Source organism: Rhinolophus ferrumequinum, chromosome 17 (genome assembly GCF_004115265.2).
Source record: "Rhinolophus ferrumequinum isolate MPI-CBG mRhiFer1 chromosome 17, mRhiFer1_v1.p, whole genome shotgun sequence".
NCBI lineage: Eukaryota > Metazoa > Chordata > Mammalia > Chiroptera > Rhinolophidae > Rhinolophus > Rhinolophus ferrumequinum.
The window spans coordinates 28,178,714-28,204,852 of record NC_046300.1 but is presented as its reverse complement, the minus strand read 5'-3'; the positions used below and the strand labels follow the sequence as shown (position 1 = coordinate 28,204,852).

Below are 26,139 nucleotides of genomic sequence, written 5' to 3'. Positions count from 1 at the left end.
TAATGATTCAAAATGCTTAATTCCTATGCACATAGTAGTTTTCTTTACTGAATTTAAGTGCCTCATAGTTTCTTCATTTTATATTTTGGACAAAGGGCTTTGTTTGGCACTATTTAGCTTTCTGGGTTTTTTTTTTTAAACATCCTCTCCTTCATACAGGAGGGTAGTGCTTTTTTTTTTTTCCCCCATTGCGGAAGGGGAACAGGACTTTATTTGGGAACAGTGTGTACTTCCAGTTTCCAAGTCAAGTTGTTGTCCTTTTAATCTTAGTTGTGGAGGGTGCTGTTCAGCTTCAAGTTGTTGTCCTTTCAGTCTTAGTTGTGGAGGGCGCAGCTCAGCTCCAGGTCCAGTTGCCGTTGTTAGTTGCAGGGGGCGCAGCCCACCATCCCCTGCGGGAGTCGAACCAGCAACCTTGTGGTTGAGAGGACGCGCTCCAACCAACTGAGCCATCCAGGAGCTCAGCTGCAGCTCAGCTCAAGGTGCCGTGCTCAATCTTAGTTGCAGGGGCGCTGCCCACCATCCCTTGTGGGACTCGAGGAATTGAACCAGCAACCTTGTGGTTGAGAGCCCACTGTCCCATGTGGGAATCGAACTGGCAGCCCTAGGAGTTAGGAGCACGGAGCTCCAACTGCCTGAGCCACCCGGCCGGCCCTGGCTTTCTGTTTTTGCTTAATCAGTTTTCTAATAGAAAATAAAATTCTCTATTTTTTGCTTACTAAGGACTTGACTAAAAGTAGCCTGTCAGGATGAAAACTAAAGGTGTGAGATGGGCTGTTTAGGGAGGTTCTCATTTTATTTTTGAAGCAGAGGTGAAAGTTATAAATGATTCCTGCTAAACAATAGATTCAGCTGGAAAAAAATATTGCCCTCATTTGGTGTGCTTTAATAAAAACCAATAGGTTACAAGTTTAATTTCACTCACTTGCTTAACAAATATTTGTTGAGTACCTACTATGTGCCATGCACTGTTCTGGAGTTTGTGACTATATTAATGAACAAAACAAACCAATCCCTGTCCCTTGGCATGTATATTTTAATGGCAGGGGATAAATAGTAATACTATTTTTTTTAAAAGTCAAGAGTTGATGTGAAAGACAATTTTGTCTAAAAGATTAATTTTATAGGACAAGAACCAGAAAAGTCGGGGCACATTTTAATGTTATTTCAAATGGGTTCATAGAGAATTAATTGTGGATAAAAAAACCTAACACATTTTATTATTGCCTTTGAAATTTTCTGAAGTTTCTCCCTCATTCATTTTACTTTTTGATGAGCACGGTCGCCCTGTCATAATTAAAAATTACCTTTTATCAAAATTAAGCTCATTTACTGAACTCCAAGATATAATACATGTGAAAAGAATTAGTCCAACTCAACACTGAAACTCACACAGCTGAAAAAGTGGAATTTTCAAAACTTACTGATGATTCTGTTAATCTCAAATTGTGATAATGTACTAAATTAGCTTAAAATATGTCTTAATGAATTTGTATCTTTATGGAAAAATTGAAAATTTGTTTATCTAGTCTTTTTTACTTCAACATTATTATTTGTTTTTAATTATTTTTATTTAGCCATTCAAATAAATGGTTAAATGAACTTTAAGGAGATATTTTGGAGTAGGTGTTACACAGATATGGTACAAAATTAAAGAATTAAAAAGAATATACAATGAAAATAAATCTCCTTTTCTTGTCTTATCCTCAGCACCCAGGGACCCTCCCTCAGTCATGTACTGTCACTAGATTTTTGCAGATCCTTCCAGTGATATTCTAAAGGAGCTTCTCAAACTCTAAGGTGCATACTCATATGAGTCTTGTTAAAATGCAGATTCTGATTCAGGGGGTCTGGGCTGAGGCTTAAGACTTCACATTTCTAAGTTCCCAGCTGAGGCTGATGTTGCAGGCCCAGGACCACACTCCTAATGGAAAGGCCACAAAGCACTTTTGTTTATCTTTCTCTCCATGTTTATTTGTTTATTGGACTAAAGATAGCAAAATATTCTCATGCACATAAACAACTTACTGCTGTTTTACTACAACTTCATCACTAGAGTTCCAGCTTTGAGCTCTGCTTTGTTCCAAAGTTTCTGTGTTTTTTTTTCTAATCTTTGTTTGTCTGAAGTGATAATTTATACAGTTTCTAAAAATCAAGCCTTAAATGAATGATGAACTCTAGCAATATGACCATTTGGAGCATGCCACCAGGTGATGCTTTAATTGCAAGAACTATGAGATTCTCTATGCAAAATTTTCTTTTTTTTTTTTTTTATAATAAGGTTAGAAAGTATTCAAATCCAAGAACCCTCCTAAATTTTGGTAGAAGGCACACTGAGAACTTTAGCTTGCAGCCAGTACCATTAATCTAATAAAAATGCCATTGTACTTGAAAATGGTACAATTAAGCTCCCTGGAATCAATATAAAGTGCAAAGATCATTTAAATATTTTAGTCATAGACAGTATTCTATCTGCCTGAATAAAGTAGTCTCAAGAGATAACGATGATCAATATCACGAGGGGTATGGATGTTGTCTCTGTTGGACCCATCTGTAAATGAATTAAGAAAGCATGGGGGCAACTCACAAAACAAGATACAAAGTTCATGTTTGTTTCTTGCCCTCTGAGAGAAAAAGAGGGCAAGAAGACTCAAATTTGCCCATCTACTCTGTCTGCAGTGTATGTTTCTATCAGTAATTGCTAACACAACACAAGGTTTAGTTTTAATGGACAACTAATGTCAGAGGCACTTTTCAGAAATAAAGATTTGGACCATCAGTCTCAATTTCTGTGTTATTGGCAGAATCAAGGGGGTACAGGTTTCTCTTTGATGCCAAATTAATGTCCATTAGTGATTCCTTTGGTTTGAATGGCTCGAGGGGTCTGGGTGCTGAGTGGTTGTCTTAAACTACTTGAGGGTCAGGATCAGGCTGCAGAGACCCAGTGATTTGGATCTCCCTAATCCTGTGAGCATGCATTATTCTCGCTCGGGTCGTGATTCACAAACCTAGGTTATGAAGAGGTGGACTAAACGGTACTCACAGTGTCATAGAAAACAAATGTTATGTCTTCCTGAAGTTTTAATTGAATTAAACATGTTGTGGGCCCATATTAAAACAAAATAAAAAATACTCAAACAAACATGACTGTACAACGCAGTAGAATGCACAATTCTGATGGATCTTTAAGTTAAATGTGAGGTTTCAAAACAATATCAAGTTTACATCAATGCCTCGAGGCCCCTTGGAAAACACATTTATTGGTTTCGGCCAGTAGAAAGGTGTTTCCGTGGGATCATTTTACAAGTACTGTGATGTACATTAAAAGGGCATGAGGAAATCAGAGGTCAGATGGTTTGAATGGTAACTACATTTCTTTGCCTTTTGCAAGCCTCTGGAATGAGTCTGTCCAAAATATTGTGGAACTGAAAAAGTTGCTGTCATATATATTTTTTTAAATTATTCTTAGTTTCAGGTGTACAAAACAACGTAATAGTTAGACATTTACATCCCTCACAAAGTGACAACCCCACTCCCCCAATCTACCACCCCTCGCTGTCATATTTTTAAAATAACTGACTTTCTGTGGGAAATGAGGAAGTGGCATAGAGGTTGCTGAGAGACTTAGACTGGTTTACAAGATGTCATCAATGAACTTTTAATAAATGAACTCTATAGAGAAAGGTCTGTGGCTTTGGGCTCTTTGTAGGTTGAAAGAGGTAAAATAATTTTCTAGAATTAACCCATTTCTGATGCAAGTAGAGAACAAGTCACTTCTTTACATAAAGATTGCATGATATAGTAAACATAGTCTGTCACGTAGACCTGGTTTTAATTTCTAGCTTCAGACCTTGGATAGGAAACAACAGTTCTCCAGGTCTCAGTGTTCTCATCTGAAAAGTGGGACAAGTACTAGGATGAAAGGAGGTTGCAGTGGATCCATGTTTGCTTCTGTTTTTTTTTTCCTTCTCTGCCTTTGCATTCCTACCCTCATTCCCTTTGTGCCTGGGAAGTCAACAATGAATAGAACATGTCCATTTGAGTGGGAAACTGGTGTTCTATATGCGGAGATCAGGCCTAGTGACCTGGGTCTTTACCAACTCTGAGGTTCCCTTTGATAATCCGTGAAAGCTTTTTGCTAAGGAAGCATTTAGAGAAATAAACTGCCTAAAATGTAAACACATTTAGATCCTACTGTTTATTGGCACATCAGAACTGAATTTACACAAAAGGATGGCCTAAAAACAAGCAGAGAATAGCTAGCTGTGTGGCATTTAGATGCATATTACATATGCATAATTGATTCCTTAAAAGGTTAAATGCCCTTAGCATATGTATGGATAGTGGTACACCCATGATGAGTTCATAATCATTATGGCAGAGGCTTTGTTTTACCTAATTCTAAAGTAAATGTCATGTTTCTTCTTTGGAGATTCAAGGATGGTAGTCAGGAAAGCATATGTTTGCAAGTAGATCACTGGGTAAGAGAAGCTATTTCCCCAACAGGAGGACTATTTGTATAGCTAGTACACTAAGCTTTATGAGGTGCTGACTGTCACTGAATTCTCTTTGGAATTGAATTACATATCGAGGACAATTGCTAAATATAAACAGAAAAGGCCAAATACATGACTTTTTTTTTTTTTTGCTTTGTTTTTGCAATATATTTGCAGGAAGAAATAACTACCCCAAATACATTAGAATCCTTAAATGAAAGAGAGAAATCAAGCATTTTGGTGAATCCTTTAAAAGCTTTTTTCAGAAGCTTATTGTAGCTCTGAAAGACTGGTCTTTTCTTATGTCCATGAACAATTATAAAGATGCTAAGAAAATGAATAAAAGAATCAAGTTACAAAGAAACATGCAGAATGATATACCATAATATATGCCATAGTAATAAAAAAAAATAGGCAATATGTTGCATGATGATGTATATGTAAGTGGAAAAAAATATATCAATAGGAATGATTATTACGAAAATTTAAGTTATGGGTTCTTTTGGGAAGGAAGCAAATGTAATCTGTATGGTACACACAGGGGTTTTTGCTGGATGAATGAACCATGGGTATCTGTTGTTTTTACATATTGTTATAAAATCTTTTTAAAACATGGTATGGTTCCTAATTTTTAAAAATCGGAAAAGCAAAATAAAAGAAAGCACAAGTTGGTTAAAAAAACCCACTGTAATATATTAATAAAAGTAAATACATTAATATGAAATTTATAGATGATGTATCTTCATATTGTATTTTTTTTTAATTTAAATATATACCATGTGCAAGACACAACTAAAGTGTAAGTCCCTAGAAGAGTTGAAGCAAGTAGATATATGAGAAAAGCTATACGAGATAAATTCTGACAAAAGGTAACTATTGTAGCTATTTTAGTAATGGGAAAACTGAACATTAGGACAAAATGTAATGTTATTTATCCTGTCTCCAATTCCTGTTTCTCCATTCGTCCTCGGAGTCGACTTCATCCAGGCATCTGCTCCAACCTTCCAGGACTTTTGATAAACCATCTCCACAAATTTTTGTCCTATTCCTACCTAACCATTTCCAAAGCCTAGGATTTTTAATCTCTCACCTCTGGTAGTACTTATTATCTGTGTACCATTAATTCTGTACTTATTATAAGCTGTGTTTTAGTGTTATTGATATTCACGCATTTTTTAATTAAATTATTATGTCCTAGAGCTAGAGGCTATACCTTATTCATCTTTTAACACCTCCTGTCACCTCACCCTAGGACCTGCCATATGGCAGAACCATGTCACCTGGCATATAGTAGAAAGTCAATAAACCCGTCAGCGGTCGACTGAAAAATGGCTTCTGAAAGCGCATTAAAAGCTCTTTCAGTACGTTTGGGTACTTTGCCAATGCGATACACTTACATGTTTTAAGCAGTCTCTTAGCCAGAGTCTTAGCTATTTTGAATGGAGAGAGGAAGAGACACTATGGTTAGTGACTAACCCAAAGCTGTGCGGAGTTGGTGAAGCTAAGAAAGCATCTCTCGATAGGAGGGCGCCCCCATCTGGACCTACTTGGGAACTCCCACATATTCATGACATCTTTAAAAGCAAGGGGCTGCATCTAAGAAACTTTTTACCTCCACACCTAGAACAAAGTCCAACATATATTGTACACAGTTAATAAATGCTTCTGCAAAGTGAGAGAATTAAATATTAGAATCATGTAATTCACCATCATGACTTCTGAACAACTGCCATTGAAGGCTTCTCAAGGTGACTGTTTTGGCTCTGGTTTCTCTCCACGGGGTGAGGGTGACTCGGAGGGGTAGAAGAGACAGCCGGTCCCAGGCGGGATGCAGATGTTAACGTTAGAACTTGTACTCTGGGCTTAGGGGTTGATGTGAGCAAAACTCGGTAGAGAGGATGAGGTTTGTCCATCTGATGATAGACTATGGAAACACACGATGGATGTTTAAAAGGAGATGGGGAAGTCCATGGGATTGAAGTTTCAGGGCCTGTCCTGCTGGCCATCAGGAAGTAGCTGGAATCCTCTTTTCTCATGACATATAAGATAGGCTGTTTGCTGCAAACCTCTTTTAAACATACTAATTTTTGAATAGGCAACACATAAAGCATATGGTATAAAATCCAAAGGGTACAACAGGGTACGTGGTAAAAAATAAAAGTTTATACTACCTTTGCCCAAAGTTGCTCTCTCTAGAGACATCTACAGTTACCAGTTATTCCATTTAATTTTAGGTATAGATAAACATTTTATATTTCGGGACACATATACATGTTTATATGTATTTATATGTTTTCAGACAGATAGTTCATATAATAACATACTGTATTGAATCTTGATTTTTTTTTCATTTAATAACTTATGCCATAATTCTTTCCATTTTTATTTCTATTATCTTTAAAATCCCAGTCTCTTACTGTCTGGTATTCAACATTTCAACATTTTTTCCATGAGTGAATGAATGAATGATTTAATAATAGGCTGTAATTCACTCTGACCCTAAAAGTCACCCACCAATAGGTTTTATAAATGCTTTATCTTATACCTCATCTCAAACATACATCTTTTGGACTATAAAAATCATATTCACCCTGGAAAGTTAATCTCAAAGAATTTGTCCTGCAGGAAACTTCCCTGAATATGGCCTCCCAGGCTCTCCTCCAGGAGTTCTCTCGAAGCACTAAACAATAGTCTGCCATTTTTTTATTGTCCTCTGATTCTCATTTGTTAATGTAATAGCCATAAAGATGTGAATAATACTTTTAATAGTAACTTTTATTGAGAATTTACATGTCCCAGACACTTTGCTAAAAACGACACTTGTATATATTATCTCATTAATCCCTACAACACACCTATAAAGTTAATCACATTATATTACCCTTGTAGCTTATCTGTCACTGCCCTTCCAGTATCCCCTTGACTCACGCTTGAGATCATGAGCACACTGTTTCCATATGCACCAAAGGTTTCCAGCATCTTGCTGCTCGAGTGACCTCTGGAAACAGTGCTTAGCCCAAGAGGATAGGGCGGAAGTGCCAACATATTGACACCCTGGAAGTGACCCTTAACCAGTGACGTATTGATGTTATTGGATAAATACTTCATCGTTCTCTCCCCCCAATGGGAAAATTTTGAGTTTTGTCCAACACAGTCAGTTCTAGGGCCCCTGTGGGGTTGAGCCTCAGTAGCCTATAACTGTACACCCCTTTTTAATCTCACCCTTTATAACCTTTACTTCCTTCTCTTTCTCAATTCCCCACTTACTCACTGTTCGGAATCACCTGCCAAACTATTTCTACTCCAATCCTTGTCTCAGGGTCTGCTCTCAGGAAGTCAAAATTAAGGAAACTAAGGTTTAGAGTGTGTACATAACTTGTTCAAGTTCATCTATACATCAAGGAGCAGATTCAGGATAAGAACCAGAAGCCATGCTCCCAAGCACCATACCTTACTGCCAACTAGATGGTAAGAGCCTCAAAGCGGGCCATGAGTTCTGTGCTCCCCCCACCAGTGTCTCAAAATGCAAGCCAAAGTCAGAGCTCCTGCCAGTCAACAACATTTTATGTTTTGGGGTGTCTCTTCCTCCTCAGTACATAGGACGTGCATTTTAGGTTCTGTTAGCTAAGCACATGCTCATAATTTGTTACTGAAACTGAGTTACAGACAGAAGTTTCTTCTGCTTGTTTAGTTGCTAAGTGTCTTCTCATTGCTTTACAGATAGCAACTTCATCCTTGCCAATGCCCAGGTGGCTAAGGGGTTCCCCATAGTCTACTGTTCTGATGGCTTTTGTGACCTTGCTGGATTTGCCCGAACCGAAGTCATGCAGAAGAGTTGCAGCTGCAAATTCTTATTTGGCGTTGAAACCAATGAGCAACTGATGCTTCAAATAGACAAGTCACTGGAGGAAAAAACAGAATTCAAAGGAGAAATTATGTTCTACAAGAAGAATGGTGAGTTGGCTTTCTTTGATTGGTGCTCATTGGACGGTAGTGAAAGGTCGCCTTCTTTCAACTCAGTAATTGCTCTGTAACTCCCATTAGGGCTTAATGGTATTTCACATAAATACGATCTGTTATAGAAGTTCCACAGATGACTTGGATGATGGCCTTGTTTTAGCCCATAGGCAGCATCAACTGCCTGAAAATTTAGCATTCGAATTATAACTTCATTGTCAATATGTGAACTAAGTTAATATATGTTAAAATAAAGTGTATTACTATTACATATGGTCCTTCTAAAATATATATTAGATGTGATCATTGGTAATATAGTAACAGATGATCTTTTACCCAGAGATTTGTTTCCAAATTGTATGCCTTTAAGAACCACATCTCAACCTCATTAAGTTCTGCCAGGAAACACTTGGGGTTCTGTCACTAAGGACAGAACCTCAAGTGTTTGCTGGCAGAAAAGGAAGTTAATTTAAAGGACATCAGCATAAGCGTTTTTTTCTTCTAGTTTCCTGACCACAGAGTCTTTCTCACTACTCTTTCAAATTCTAAGGACAACATAAAAGATACACGGTGTCTCAGAGTGGGAGTGAATTTGCCTCAAAACTGCCATTGGAAAAATACTAAGTATTTCCTTGGGGCTACAGTTTTGTGACTCTCCTCTAAATGAAAAAAGATCTAGGGATGGTAATGCCATCTCCAGAGCTTGGGTCTTAGGTGGGAATACATATCATTATCCTGTGGGCCCTGATAGGTGGGGTGAATCCAAGAGGCAAGTGCTCAATCAAAAGAAGTGCTAAATCAAAAATTATAGTAAATTATTAATTTCCAGTTTTTAGCTCTTTCTTTAATAGGTTTCCTTAAAGTAGCATACACTCCTGAGTTTTTGCTGGGAACATTGTTGCCAAGCTAGAGAGTACCTTTCCAAGCCTTCTTTGCAGTTAGGTTGGGTATGTGACTAAGTCTGGGACCAATGATACATAAGAAGGAATGATGTATACAACTTCTAGGTAAAATCCCTAAAAAATGAAGTTGTTTGCCCTCTAATTTCTTTTCTCCTTTCCCCTGGTGCTGTGGCCTGAATTGTGTCTTCTCAGAATTCATATATTGAAGCCCTAACACCCAATGTGACTATATTTGGAGATGGGCATGTTAAAGAGATAATGAAGGTCAAATGAGGTCATAAGGGTGGGTCATGACTACTGTCCTTCTAAGAAAAGGAAGAGATACCGGGGATATGCAGACTTAGGTCATGTGAAGGCACAGTGAGAAGGCAGCTGTCAGCGAACCAAGGAGAGAGGCCTCAGGAGAAACCCACGCTGCTGACACCTTGATCTCAGACTTCCTGCCTCCAGAACTGTGAGAAAATAAATTTCTGTTGTCTAGGCCACCCAGTCTGTGATGTTTTGCTATCGCAGCCCTCACAAACTAATACCTATGGGTCAGAATGTATGGGCCAACTTCAACCATTTGACAAGAATGACACCATAGAGGAATACAGAGCAACGGTACAAAAGGAACCTGTGTATTGTTACATATCCACCTTCCCCACCCCAGACAAAGATAAATACATTTCTGTCTTGTTTGAATCATAATATTTTGGATCTTTTTTGTTACAACATTTGAATGGTACTCTAACTCAGAGTTTCTCAATCTTGGTACTACTATTGATATTTGGACAGGTAAATTCTGCGTTGTGGGAGGCTGTCCTGTGCATTGTAAGTGATTCACAGCATGTTGGCCTCTGTATTTTGCTCTCAATACCTTGCGTTGGGGTCTTGGTCAGGAAGAGAAATGGGAGCCTGAACATGGGAACTTCATCCCGTTTATAAGCTATTTGTCCTTGGACGACTTTCCTTGAGCATGTGAATTTTGGATACACAGTAGTCATGAAGTACTGGAGAATGCCCTCTGAGAGGGACAGAATATCCCAATTCTTTGGCACTAGGAACAGAGTTTAGACCATTGTGTTTTTCCCAGAGTCAATAGATGAGGCCTACATAGCAAATATTACAAAATAAAAGGATTCTAGCTCTATCTAATTATAATAATTGGAACAAGGGCCTGAGATAAAAGGAAATGGAGGATGTCACTGAGAATGCAGAATGGTAGGGAATGATAAAACCACCATCTGGTGAAAACAAAGAGAAAGGGATATCCTTTGTCTGAAATATCCGCTGAAGGCAGACTTGACCAATGCAAGGTTACTTGTATAAGTCACTCCAAATCCAATTGAGTGTCTACCTTTTTAAACCTACTCAAAATATCCAAATATGGCACCACTGAGAAAGGTACAGGCCAAAGAGGAGAATCTAGGTGGGAAGTCCAAAGGATAGAGATGTTGGAAGCCAGGTAAATAGAAAATATGGAGCACCAAATGGGAGTCAACACCCAAAAGAATTTCCCAAGCCCATTTTTATAAGTCTGCATCTTTGGACCCTTTGAGTGGAAATCATTAAAGACACCAAGAAAGAATAAGGGGTTTTTTTAATTAAACAATAATTAGGAAGACAGTTTCATAGATAAACATATTATACAAACATTTGGTTGTCTAAATGGAGATAATAATATTTCACATTTTTATGTTCAGGAGCTAACATTTCTTATTCATTTCCCTACCTCTAGATAGTCCAGGGTCTACCTATATATCAGATGTGAGTACCATGAAGATGCTTTTCAAGAAACATTCCCCTCTACTTCTGTTGATATGCAAAAGGCACTAACCAAGGCTGTTCTGGACAAACAAAAGTATGGTTACTCTAACTAAGGGTGACCATTTTATTAATTTTATGTTTATCCTCTCATTGTTTTTTAAATATTACACACACACACACACACACACACACACACTCACAGACACACAAACACACAAGGTCGGACAATTAAGTTTGCGACTCATCCTAGAAAAAGTGCTACCATACATACATCATTGCTGAATATCACTATGGTCACCTTTGAAGCACTTGCCTTGGGAAGCTATGCACTGACATATGCCAGTGCCTAGTCCACCCTTCAAAGCAATTATGGAACTCTCTTTCTGGACTGCCCATGAGAGCTGTGGTCATATTATCCTTGATGTCCCGAATGTCATCAAAATGTCTTCCTTTCACTATTTCCTTTATCTCTGGGTAAAGAAAGAAGTCATTGCAGGCCAGATCAAGTGAGTAGGGAGTGTGTTTCAATACAGTTACTTGTTTACTGGCTAAAAACTCCCTCACGGCAATGCTGTGTGAGCTGGTGCATTGTCGTGATGCAACAGCCATGAATTGTTGGTGAAAAGTTCAGGTTGTCTAACTTTTTCAGGCAGACGTTTCAGCACTTCCAAATAGTAAACCTGGTTAACTGTTTGTTCAGTTGGTGCCAATTCATAATGAATAATCCTTCTGATATCAAAAAAAGGTTAGCAACATCGTTGCAACAAAGTTCGCAAACTTACTTGTCCGTCCTCATATTGTAATGTATGGAATGGTCTTGCAATTGAAGAATTGTTCAGTGTCTGGCATGACATTTTTTTTTTAGCTTTATTGGGGTGTAATTGATATACAGAAAATTACACACATTTAATTATGTATATTTTAAGGAATTTGGACATATACATATACTTATACGATTACCACAATCAAAATACTAAACATATCCATCACCTCCCAAAATTTTCTTGTATTGTTTGTTTGTTTGTTTGTTTGTGGTATGAACACTTAACATGAGAGCTATCCTCTTAACATTATGCTAAATGAAATAAGCCAGTCACAGAAGGACAAATACTGTATGATTCCACTCATGAGGTATCTAAAGTACATAGTAAAACTCACCGAATCAGAGAATAGAACGTTGGTTGCCAGAAGTTGAGGGGAAGAGGAAATGGAGAATTGTTGTTCCATGGGTATAACGTGTCTAGTTATGCGAGATGGATACGTTGAAGAGATAAGCTATACGACATAGTACCTATTGTTATGGTATTGTACACGGCATGACTTTCTAATGCCCAACCAGACTTCCCCAGAAGTAAAACATTGGTTTCTAATAACCTGAACTTAGAACCTAACACATAGTATGTTGGGGAAAGCTTTAATTTCCCACTGAATTTCCTGGCATAAAACCATAGTGTAGTAAGGTAAGATTGAACTTTATCTTGTTCAGAATTTTACCATTTCAGAAAATCTTGTCACCGACTCACAGTACCTGTCAGGGAGGGAGCATATCTGCAACGGTTCTGAGTCATTACACTTAGTTACTCTGCATATTGGTTCAATTATCCACCTGCCTTATTATATCTCCTAATGTAGTCAGTCATCTCTGAGCACTTCGTGTTGGGATGCGTATTATTTTATCAGAGATGACTTCTCTGATTATTATTGTTACAAAGGCAATCTTGAGTCTGATAGGATTGTGAATAACTCTTAAGCTCACAAACTCATTCATTTCCATGTTACCTTCAAGATTTGCCATTTATTTCCATGTACCTACTGAACTATTGCTTTACTTAATGTTTTTCTTTACGTTGAGTCACCTTTTTTAAAAAAACATAAATAATACTCAAAATGCAAACAAAAGAAAACTAAATCACTACTGTAAATGGAAACCCAGGATCACGAGCCTCAAACAGAAGGTAATCATAAATAAATATGCAATGAAAACATTGTTATTTAACTTTCTAAAATTAAAAAAATACACCATGAAATCTAAAAAACAATAAGTCTAATTGATTATGTTGTGGCAAGCAGCAATATGTTATTTTATTTAATTTTCCCAAATAGCGCTTTAAAGTAAGTATGAATTGTCTTGCATTTGCAGATCAGGGAACTGTGATGCAGAAAAATGGTTTGCACACAGGTCAATGTGTTATGTGATAGACCGTCCTCATTTGTCATTGCCCCAGCAATCACCACTTGTTTATTTCTTTACCCTCTAAGGCACTTTGCATAGCTTTATTTCCACATTTCTTTATTTACTTTTTCCGTGGCACGGAAAAATGCCTAGAAGAATCAATGCTGAATCTGTTGGTGTTCTTTCTTTTTAAATGTGGTTAGATTCTCAACTTTTTGTAATATGGATCTTACATATATGTTATATATGTGACAACAAAAACTATTTACACTTTACTGTTTGTTTGTTTAGGGAGAATGCCTCCTAAGGGAGATCCTCTGTTTACTCAGCTGCTAGATGTATATTCAAATGCAAATCAGAAGCTGAAAAACTTAATTGTTCAATAAATAAAAAGTGGCGTGGGGAATTGGGAACAAAGCTGGATTCAGGAAGCTGAGGAGGCTTCACTTGCATTGGGATGATGGGTGGAAAAAGAGAAGGAGAGATTGGGAAAGAAAAGAAGAGATGAGAGAAGGGGAGAGAACGCGAGAGAAAGGGGAGACATCTGGTGGTATCTATTTCCCTCAAAACGTCTAGCTGCATTTGGTGTGCCCGCTGCATATTTCTGTTTCAATACACATTAAAACTAATACACAGATATTAAAATCTAAGCTATGTATGTGCACTACCAGGCGTGTGCATATCACTAACTGAACAGCACTGTCTTCACTCCGACGTACACATAACTGAATTAGGCATGTTCATACTCGGTGTTATGAGGTCAGCTCATGATAAAAGACAAAAAGAAGCAGATTTCCTCATGATCATCCTCTTTTTTTTTTTACAATGAGCTGCTCATGGCAGACAATTATAGTAAGAAACATTATTTTCCTGCTACCGATAAGTTTATATTTAAGATATTTTTAGTGAGTTCTATTATGCTGTTATTCAATCTGACTCTGCAGAAGATTTTTAGAATATTTGATTATGCCCTGTAGGTATTTTAGAACTGGAACTCAATATGGAAAAAAGACAACGCCTTGGGGTTGTAGAATGTCAAATTATTCTCAAAATTAACATTTAAAATGTGCAGCATAGTTACTTCCTTATTTGACTGTTAAGAATTGGGATTGTAGCATTGCATATAGAAGGGTTTTAGGTAAGACCCAAATTTCAGAGTAAGGGGTGTCATGCACATTTAGGAAATAAATGAACCACAAGGAGATTCTTTTTAATGCAAAGTGTAGTGTCTTAATGAGTGGGTTGCCAGCATGGGTATCATTTGTAGTGGCCTTAGATTTTCACCACGTCTACAAAACAAGGAGGCAAGCCAGCCAGCCAGGAACCTATTTCAACAAGAGCTACCGTGTTTCCCTGAAAATAAGACCTAGCAGGACAATCAGCTCTAAGGCGTCTTTTGGAGCAAAAATTAATATAAGACCCTATATTATATTATATTATATTATATTATATTATATTATATTATATTATATTATATTATAAAGACCCAGTCTTATAGTAAAACAAGACTGTGTCTTATATTAATTTTTGCTCCAAAAGATGCATTAGAGCTGATTGTCCGGCTAGGTCTTATTTTCGGGGAAACACGGTAGAGAAACCAGCCTTAGGAGAAAATGAAAGAAACCTTATCTTAAGGTTGAGTGAGACCCAGAGAAGAAGGAAAGGAAATTCTGAACAAAGAAAGATTATTTCCCCAACTCGCCCTCCCAAGGATGCAGACCACAGTCCAAGAGAAAGGCAGTGGAAAGGCCAAGTGCAATATTTTTCATAGAGATCCCCTCGGGCTATTCAGGCTCTCAAAGCCACAGCACCCACCATGGGCGTTCATTTTGAATGGGATGGTCCCTTCGGCAGCAACTGAAAGCATTGACATGGGCCTGGAAGACAATGCGGAACTTCCAGTGTTGCATTATTGGGAGCCAAGCAGACCAAATTGTGGAGACAATTTTTTCTAGATTTTATGAAGAACCCAATGGCGCATCAGTTTCCTGAAAAGCTAATGAAGGTGGGGACCTTGGAAACTTTTTTTCGGTGAAATGGATACAACCATATTCTTACTCACAGGCTTATAGAGCCAAGGAAGCACAACACCGTTTATAGTTATCTAATGCTGTGTACCAACTATCTCAGACCTTAGTGGCTTAAAATAGCAACTATTATATCTTACAATACTGTGGGTCAGGAATCCAGGCTGGGCTTGGCCGAATGATTCTTCTTCCTTTTGGAGTCAGCAGAGGTTGGTTGGTAGGTGGGGTTCAGATGGAAGATGCACCGTCTTGGAGGATCTTAGATGGCTTCACTCACATGTCTGGCATCTTGAAAGTCTGGGATCAGTTGGGACAGTCGAATGAAGTGCCTACACACAACCTCTTCAGCATGGAGGCCTCTGGGTAGTCTAGTGTTCCATGAACCAGGCAGAGGATGCAAGATCTTTTGTGATCTAGTTTAGGAAGTCACCTAGCACAACTTCTTCCATATCGTATTGGGATTGTGAAGGGAGCAGCCACAAGTCTGCTCAGATTTATGAGAAGGGGATCTAGACCCCCACTCTTGATAGGAAGAAAGCCAAAAAAACATGTGCAGCCACATTTCACAAACTCCACATGTAGATTTGAAGAAACACATTTGTTGAGTATGTATGTCTGTATGTAGCAAGAGACAAGAAAACATTTAATTCTGACGCTTGCAAAATTTTGCAGTTTTCATAATGTCTGAAGGGCCACCAAATAGGGACCATGCTTCCTACAAGTAAGTGTATTAGCGACTTCTGGGTCAGATGATCGTTGCTGTTCTCAGCCTGATTTCTTTGAGGCCTTACTTGAGACTTTGCATGCCCCAAAATAAAAAGCATTTTATGATTTTATGATGATTCTCCATATGTCTTGTCAGTCTTAATAGAATATACTATATTTCAGTCCCCTGACTTTTGCATTCAAGAGATGAAGCTCCGAAATGCAAATACAGTAAACAGCTTCAAAGTGATTGTTGCAGGAAGGCAAAGGACTCAGAAAGAACATGCTGAAGGAGACTCTTGCAGTTGATCTTATCGCTTGCATGTATTCAAGCTTTGTACTTGGAAAGGTAGGCAGCTTTCCCGGTCTAGTCTCCTATGTCTGAACAAGCTGCTCTAACAAAAAGCTTGTTCTTTTCTGTGCCCACGGTTAAGGTTGCATTGTTTAATCAACGAGCAGGAGTTTTATGTCAGACCATTTATTGAAGTGTTCACCTAGGCTCTCCAGCCAGAATGATCAGAACAAAGTGAGACAGGCGTGTAGATCAGGCCTCAGTACGTTCCTGGGGAATTGTTTAGCTCTGCCTGTCCCGCCGAGATTGAGCAGTCGCTGTTCCTGCCTGACTAGATTTCCTGCATACCTTCACTTCTTCAAGGCCAGCCTTCCTGACCTAACACACACGACTGCATAAAATAGTGACCGCTGACATTTACTGAGTGTTCACTGCTGCTCAAGCTCTGTGCTCTGCTCTTTGCCTGTGCCTGACTTCATTTAGTCCTCTCATCGACCCCTTGAGGCAGATCCTATTCATACCCCATTTCACAGTTATAGAAACTGACTCACAGAGAAATCAAGTGGCAGGGCTGGGATCCAAGTCTTGAGAGTCCAACTCCTGACCCCCATACTCTGAAACACTAGGCCATGCTCGTGGACGTGGCCAACCTCTGTATCCTACGCCGCAAGCCCGTGGTGTTCCCTCACCTGCCCCTGGTCTAGGCGAGTGAATGGGTGGACTTGCCCGGCTGCTATACCTGCCCGTCGGGGAATAACTGGCAAACTAACAAGGAAAGAACCCATTGAGTTACTCAATTTTGTACCTGTGGCTATTCATTACTCCATCTTTGTGAGCTAGAAATGAAATATAACCACCAACAATGTTTGAGAATGTTTGGAGTGAAACAAGTTCTTTTTGACACAAGTGAGGCTTATTATTTTAAAGGTGCTTTCTCTATGGTGGGAAGAAATGATACTGAACTTGGAGGATCAAACCCTCGCAAAGGTCCTCCCGTTGCATTTACTGCGCCAGGGCCGAGGACTAGCTCTGAATAGCTAGTATAAAGGGAGCTATTTCTTTTCTAACTTGGCATGGAATCTTTGCCCTCTACCACTCCCTAAGTATGTACCCTAGTGAAGCAACTTGGCTTGTCTGAGCCTCACTTTGATCTTCTCTAAAACAGAGATAGCAATGCCACCCTCATAGATGTCTGATGAAGGACCAAATACGATAACCATTGCTCGGCATACACTATCAAGGCAAGTTACATAGAGCCTATTCTAAAGTGAAAATGCAGACTTCTTTGTTTAAAAAAAAAAAATTTACTAAAAATTTCAAGACAGCAACAGCTGATCATGAACCCAAAGCCTGGGGCCCTTCTGAGTATGGGGCCTCTGGACTGCACAGGTTGCATGGTGGTAAAGCCAGTTCTGAACCTTGTAGCAATTCAGCAAATATACCTTTCTCCCCTGATTTGTTCCCCCAACAAGAAGAAACTGACTACTCGCATTTCCCAGAGTGCCAGACCCTCAGAACCTCACAGTTAGGGACCTGAATCTAACACCTGGCCCTGGGGTGACGCTGAGCCCTGGCCAGTGGGCTGGTTTTAGTTCCTCCTCACCTTACTAGAAAGCCATGAGCATGGGACCATCTTCAGAAAGATCCTATAAAGATTCTGTGATGTCTTAACCAAGAGGCTCTGTGCTGTTTGAATTGTATGAGAATTACAAAATTAACAAAAACGTATGTCATTCCAGACATGTTTAAAGTATATTCAACATGAATAATTATATAATATTGGCTGGTTACAATTGAAAATAGAGCTGTACTTTATTGCTCAATGATGAACTTTTACTCCATGACCCCTATCCAATTTACACCATAACTTGTACCAGAAATTCAGATCGCTAAGGCCCCCATCTGGACCCTTTGCCCTGATACAGAAAGCCATTCTTCCTGACATTGCCTTTGTTCAGACTCTCCTCATGCGGGGTCTGAGGTGCAACAATTGCACTTAACTGGTGGCCCAGTCTCCATTTATGCCCCCTCTAATCTTCTCTCCTCACTGCCTCCAAAGCCATCATCCTACAGTGCAAATCTGATCATTCCACTCTTCTATGACAAAGCCTTCAGTGGTTCCTCATTGCCTTCTTTTAGTCTGACATGTGAGGCCACTCATGAGCCGGCTCCACTCTATAGTCTCTCTTTCAAATCATCCTTTCCCTTTCCGCCTTCCCTTCTCCCCTCATTCCCATTTCAGCACACCCCCTACTTCAGCCTATTTTACATGAATTGTTGATGAGAAGTTCAGGTTGTTTTCGTCTAACTTTTTCATGCAACCTTTTCAGCACCTCCAAATGGTAAACTTGGTTAACTCTTTATCCAGTCGGTAAAATTTATAATGAATACTCCCTCTGATATCAAAAAGAGTTAGCAACATTGTTGGGACAAGTTCACTAACTTAATTGGCAGACCTAGTGTGTGTGTGTGTGTGTGTGTGTGTGTGTGTGTGTGTGTGTGTTTTGGAAACAGCCATGCTCATTTGTTTATGTATTATCTGTTACTATTTTAGAACTATAACAGAGTTAAGAACTGTATTTTGCCGTGCATAATGCTCTCCCATGTCTAATGTGCACCCACATTTTGGGCCCAAACTTTCAGGGGGAAAAAAAAAATCTTTCAATTTAATTTTATAATTCAAGTTTTTATTTGCTTACATTTAGGTACTTGTTTTTGTATTATAAAGGAATTTTAGCATTTTTTTTTCAGTATTTTTTTTAAGATTTTTTTTTTTTTTTAAAGATTTTATTAGGGAAGGAGAACAGAACTTTACTGGGGAACAGTGTGTACGTCCAGGACTTTTTTCCAAGTCAAGTGTTGTCCTTTCAATCTTAGTTGTAGAGGGTGCCGTTCAGCTTCAAGTTGTTGTCCTTTCAGTCTTAGTTGTGGAGGGTGCAGCTCAGCTCCAGGTCCAGTTGCCGTTGCTAGTTGCAGGGGGCGGAGCCCACCATCCCTTGCGGGACTTGAGGAGTTGAACCGGCAACCTTGTGGTTGAGAGCCCACTGGCCCATGTGGGAATCAAAAACGGCAACCTTCGGAGTTAGGAGCATGGAGCTCCAACTGCCTGAGCCACTGGGCCGGCCCTGGCATTTATTTTTTAACATATTATGATACAAGAAATTTTATGTAACAAATAGTTACAAAACACAAGAACAGATACAAGGTACAAGAAATTTTATGTACTGGTAATAAATTTACGATATTTACATGCATCATAGAAGTCCAAGAACTCTTCGTCATTGCAAGTTTGTCGTAAGTTCAACAAAACTGATTATCGTATTCCAGGGTATTATTTTGATTATGATATCATTATTGATTTCTAGAGTTACACTTTTAACTCATAAGCATAAATAAAAGAATTAAAATCATTTATATAGATACGAAATTAGTACTACCCATGTATAATGCGCATCCTTATTTTTCCCTCACAAATTTGGACAAAAAAATGTGCGTTATATACAGCAAAATATGGTAGCTGAGACAGAGACTATATACGCTATAAATCTAAAACTATTTAATATCTGTCTCTTTACAGAACTAGTTTGCTGACCTCTGAAGATGAATGTACCAAATCTGCTAGGTTGAATGATAAATCAGAGCCCACATGGTTTAGGAGAATCTTGATTTGTCGTGTTTTAATTATATGTATGGGCTCAAAATGTACTTTTTTGTTGTTGGAGGATTATGCCTATAATCATATGGAAGCTAGTGAGAAATGCTACATGCAGATTGATTTTTCCCTAACAATGTCTGTCTTGATGAAGGTATATCATTGCCAATACCTCACCTGAGCATGGTGGGTACAGTAATGCTTACCCAGGCACTGGGGTTTGGCCTCAAGTTTCTGGTGAGGTATCAGCTGCATTTCAGGAGAGAAGCAGTAAGTTGAGGAAGCCTCGAGCTGTTTTGTCTCCCAGGCCTGCCAAGCTATGACTCATGGCGATCTGGCACAGCATTCATGAGTCTTTGCTGAGTGGAGCTCACACAATGGAAGCAATGTTCAGTGTGTTTGTTGTCTGCATGTTCTTGGAAAGTGCTCACTTGACACCTAAAACTGCAATCTTCTATTTATACACTGGAGAATTGTCCTGAGATCCTTAACCACGTCTTTTCAATTTCTATTTCCTTGTTTCCAAATTCTCATCTCAGGATTTCTGCCTTTTCCCATAAGCCATGTTTTATACCCTTTTGCCGTACTCGCCCAACCTTTTAAACACAAATTCTAATTTTGAACCTAATCGCTTAAAAAAGATTTGATCAGTGCTGGATTTGTTACATGTCCTGGCTTATTTAATGAGTAACATTAATAATATATACAAATAGTACGCTTTTTCCTTTAAATATGTCAAAACTAGATTATTTACTTATGTGATAATTTTTCCATTTGGTGATTTTTTGTGTGTTTGTTTAATGTTTGGAGAAATGCCCTATGTTTAAGCACAAAGCCCAAGGAACTGAGAGTCATATGACTTGAGATCTAGTCCCAACTCTTCTAACAATGAACATTTGACCTTGGACAGTTTATTTAACTACTCGGAACTCAGAATTTTCATCTTTACAATAAAGCATTCCATCTCATACTTTCTAAGATCTTTTCTAACTCCAGCAATTTGAAATGACTTGGCATATTACAACTTAATATTAGATTTTCAAGTAAATGCTGAATTATTCTCCATTTTCCAGACATTTTTTTAAGGAAACATTTTAAGGATGTTTCCTTAAAAAAACAAACAAACAAAAAACATGAAATGTTTCATATGTACACAAAAGACAGGGAATCTTATAACAAATATCTCCCCCATACCATTATCTAGCTTCAACAAATATTAATGTTGAGCTATACTTTGCCTGATTATTTTTGTGATTAAAAAGGTCAAAGCTTTCCACACACAGGCAAAGCACTTACTTTGTATAACTAGTCAAAATGTATAAAATACTTTTACATATGTTGACCTCTTTAAAGCTCTTAACCATGAGAAAGTAGCCATATACCCAGTATACAGATGTGGTGCAGACAAATGAAAAACTTATATCTGAGTATACTCAGCAAGTCAGTGGAGAATCCAGGACTCGACCACAAGCAATGTCATCTAAGCCCTGTATTCCTTCCATTACATCTTGACTATCCTTTCCTAAATATGTCATTTTGTAATTAGGTTTCTTCGTAAGCAACATAAATTGATTCTGGTTACCTTAGGTAAAAATAATAATGTTTTGAAAACATGTGTTGTCAATTATAGAACCAAAGAAAGTAATGAGCAACCAGCTCTTGAAAAAGGCAGAAAGCCATAGTGTTCTGTAAAGTCTAAGCAGCAGGAAAAACTGGAAAGATGTTTCTGGCCCTCATTATTGAATGAATTTGCTTCTTCCATTTTTGACCTTGGGTCCCTCTTTTCAAGATTAAAAGTATCAGAAGAACAAGACGGATTGGTCCACTGTGGACCGTTAGCTCATCCCTCCAGTGAGGGCTAGTCAGAGCACCAGGTTTTATAGTTCTATCAAGACCCCATGCACAGAGGAGTTTGGGTTCGCAATGGAACATGGAGCTGCAGACACAAGAGGAAGGGGCATGGATGCTATTCTGCCAAAAATATGAGATGTCTACTATACTAATGTGGCAACCATGAGAATGTGCCTCTCATAGCTCTGATTACAGGAGATTAATTGGCTGACAGCTTCAGCTGCTGAGCTCGGAAACACATCACTGTGTTTGCACAGAGGCCAAACTTTCCCTGGGCTACTCTCAGCCAATGACTGCATGAAGCAGGGATGCTAAGGCAATTCTGTTCCTGGGAGATGCGGAACTGCTCTGAGGGTTGACTTGGCTACATGACTCCCTGATGGCCTTGGTGACCTTTCCTTAGAACAACACTGCAGTCTAGGACACTGTCCTTCAATTTTCCTTTCTTCCCTCTTTTATTTGCTTGACCTCAGACCTGCATCATGGTGTCCTCATCATTTGCTCCTAAGAGGACCAGCAATAATATACAAGTAGTTCATTAATATTTAAAAGCAATATTAAGTAGCACTTTCATGAATAATTCTTTGACATGTCATCCTACAGTCCTATACCAGCTTTCCATACATGCTGTATCACCTTACCCTGCTCTACTGTTTCTTTCTGCTATAGCATTTAAAACCTCCTAATAAACTATACAATTATTTATAATTGATGTTTTTCTTTCCAAAGTAGAATATAAGTTCTCTCAGGGCACATGAGGTATGCCAATGAAGTTCACAAACTTGTTGCAACGATGTTGCTCACCTTTTTTGATATCAGAGGGATCATTCATTATGAATTGGCACCAACTGGACAAATAGGTAACCAAGTTTACTATTTGGAAGTGCTGAAAAGGTTGCATGAAAAAGTTAGATGACCTGAACTTCTTGTCAACAATTCATGGCTCTTGCATCACGACAATGCACCAGCTCACACGGCACTGTCTGTGAGGGAGTTTTTAGTCAGTAAACAAATAACTGTATTGGAACACCCTCCCTACACACCTGATCTGGCCCCCAATGACTTCTTTCTTTACCCAAAGATAAAGGAAATATTAAAAGGAAAACATTTTGATGACATTCAGGACATCAAGGGTAATATGATGACAGCCCTGATGGCCATTCCAGAAAAAGAGTTCCAAAATTGCTTTGAAGGGTGGACTAGGTGCTGGCATTGGTGCGTAGCTTCCCAAGGGAAGTACTTCGAAGGTGACCATAGTGATATTCAGTAATGAGGTACGTAGCACTCTTTCTAGGATGAGTTCACAAACTTAATTGTCAGAACTTAGAGGACAAAAATCTCATTTTGTTTAGTTTACTTATATACCCAAGCGCTTAAACAGTTCTTAGCCATAGTAGGCACAAAGTATATATATATTTGTTGAATGAATAACTTTGTGTCCAATTGTTTGCAATGTAATCTCCAAATATTTTCTTTTGGGTTCCACACTAATACCAGTGTCCTAGACCCCCTTAACGATGCTGACTGAGTTCATACAGGCATATATTGATTGGCACCCACAATTATTCCTATTGCCCTGCAAAGACTGTAGTTTCCTCCGACTAAAACCTTGTGCAATTACAGAGGGTTAACTTGATCCTCAAATTCTCATTTAAAGCAAGTTCTTTTTCACTGAACAACTGCAAATTGAAGGAAATCTTAAATTGCTTCTCTTAACGTATCAAGGGAGTAAGTTTGTTTCCGTGTCTTGTTCTCAGAAAGAAGTGGCTTACAAGTAACAATCCTGAAGCCAAGCCTGTTGGAGAGGACAGTTTTCTGCTCAGTAACAAATGTCCCTCACATCTGGAATTCTTTCACCCAGAGGATCATTGAAAATAGAGCCACAGTTCAGAGTTGATTGGGGCTCAGTTTTCTTTATTTCCAGTCTTAGAAAAGATGAGTCCAGAGAAGGTTGCCATGTGTCCTACCTAGAGTTGGGGATCACCTTTTCTGAAGCTTCCTAGGAAAGCAAGAAGCAGAAATATACTGGGAGGAGGGATCAGGCAAAAGCTTTGTGAATGAGGTCACCATGGTGGGGCGTTCATTAACAGTGTGTCTTCGAGCAAATTAAACCTGACTCGTCACTGGAGGCAGTAATGACGAAACTGAAGCTGTCCTACTTCAGGCACATCATAGGAAGGCTGGGGTCTTTGGAAAAGACAGTCATGCTGGGGAAAACAGAAGGCGGTAGAAAAAGAGGAAGAGCAGATATGAGACGGACTGACTCCATAGAAGAAGCCAAATGTGTGAGTCTACAGAAGCTGGGCAGGGCTGTGGAGGACAGGACTTTGTGGGCATCACTCATTCACAGGGTCACCAGGAGTCACAGACTACTCAACAGCCAGTACCACACAAGCACTGACATTAACAACTAAGAATCAGCACCACTGGCGGTTTTCTGAACTCACTGTCTCACTGGATACTCAAGAAAATTAAGAATGAGTGTCGTATGTGCCTTAATGAAGGATGTATACCCATCTGAAACAAAAGTAGCTGAATTTTCTTTCAAATAGAGGCCCTACTCTTGTTACGGGTTTGAGAGTGAAATTTGTTGATTATCCAAAACTTTATTTTGTTCTTTTATAATATGAAGTTTTAAGAACTGTGTGCCTCATTATGCCCTACAGCATGGGTAGGAAGGGACGTGACATGGAAAAGAAACTCAAGTCCTAACCTGTTGCTCATAGAATAGGATTATTCCTAGAATACATGATAAAGCAAAATTAGAAAATCAAACTCAGACTTAGGTTAAATTCTCATTAGATTAGCTATGTGACCCTGAAGAAAATACTACCCATCTCAATTTTCATATTTGTAAAATATGGTTCATTTTTGTAAAACACTGGTCATATTGATCCGTGAGAAGTTTAGGTTTAATCCATATAAAACATGTGACAGTGGCTGGTACATAATAGAAGCTTTATAAATGGCAGCTATTACTAGGTCCTTTCTGTGTTCATTATATAGTCAGGCCTCCTTCATTTCTGTTTCTCATCAGACTGTACCCAAGTGTCCTGGCTCTTCCTCAAAACCTATCCCGGCTTAATTTGTGTTTAAACCATATGTGGGAAATCCTTTCAACTGTGGGTAAGAATTATCTGTATTTATCATCAGAAGCAGTTTGCTTTTCCTTAAGCAAGTAATAGCTCTACTGGTCAATAATCCACTAAATGATTTGTTGAGCAAGGATGTTGGAACTATTGACTAAGCATATCTTGGGAATATTCTTTGGATCGCAAATTCCCAAGCTCCTCTTGTGCATAATTATGAGAGATTTCTGAGAAGTGGCTACACATGCTCCTGAGAGAGGAATACAGTATTTTATTTAAGAACATAGGGAATTTGGAGTAAAATGGATAGAGGAAATAAAAAACACTTGGCACCTTCATATCAATTAAGGATCACTTGATTTTTCCTTCCTTCCTTCCTTCCTTCCTTCTTTCCTTCCTTCCTTCCATTTTTCTTTCTTTTCTCTATCTCTTTTTGCAGATTGCCTAACTTAACATAAAACTTTACTCAAAGTTTGAAATGGAATATCTATTAGAACTTCAATAATGGAGAATATGTAAAAACTGATTTCCCCAGAAATATGACCTCATTACTCTTATTGCCCAATTTCGAACTCCTTACATTTCTTACCCTAAACCTCTATACTTGCCAGAATCCCACCATATATTCCCTCACGCTTATTCTAGAAAAACTGAAAATAAGGAAGGCTCCTGAGAAGAAAAGAAAAAAATACACTATAATCCCACAATCCACTATTATTAATATCGTGTGTGCATTCTGCCAGGAAAAATAAAAAAAGGAAAACACATTGTTTTATGAGCTCTTCATTAAAAATTGAAACGAAAGGTGTGCTTAGCCACTGCCCAGTTCAGGGAGGTCTCCAGCTGGTTCACTTCATCTCCCACCAACCCCACTTCACCCTTCACTGCTACAAAAGGTGTCAGGGCCCCTGTGCCCTTACCTTTGATCCACTAGAATCCTGGGATGTTTGGAGGAAGGGTGTCCTCTCAAGGCGAATTCGTGGGGACTGAGCAAAGACTTAAAACATGTATGAGCTGCGCTATAGCTGGATGGTCCTTGGAAGAGGTGTTCTCTGCCGATAAGGTGAAGCCAAAGAAGCCAAAGAATTCTTGCGGTTTCACCGAAGAATCAGTGCTTCCAAGCCTTGGTATAGGTACTTGTCTCCACACAGCTCTGGCGATTCCGGGGGACTCCCCCCTCCTTTTCAATATGACATTTCCTTTAGTTCACCTCTTCACACGACCCATCCCACTCCCGTTTTCCTTTCTA

At 38.8% G+C, this 26,139-nt stretch overlaps 1 protein-coding gene across 1 annotated transcript in view; it reads left to right on the top strand.

Moving 5' to 3' along the window:
• Positions 1-26,139, top strand: part of KCNH8 (potassium voltage-gated channel subfamily H member 8) — a 312,183-nt gene that overhangs the window by 95,741 nt on the left and 190,303 nt on the right. The window contains exon 2 of the mRNA XM_033131443.1: positions 8,214-8,447. Within this exon, the coding sequence (XP_032987334.1) occupies positions 8,214-8,447 (234 nt within the window). The remainder of the gene's footprint in view (positions 1-8,213; positions 8,448-26,139) is intronic.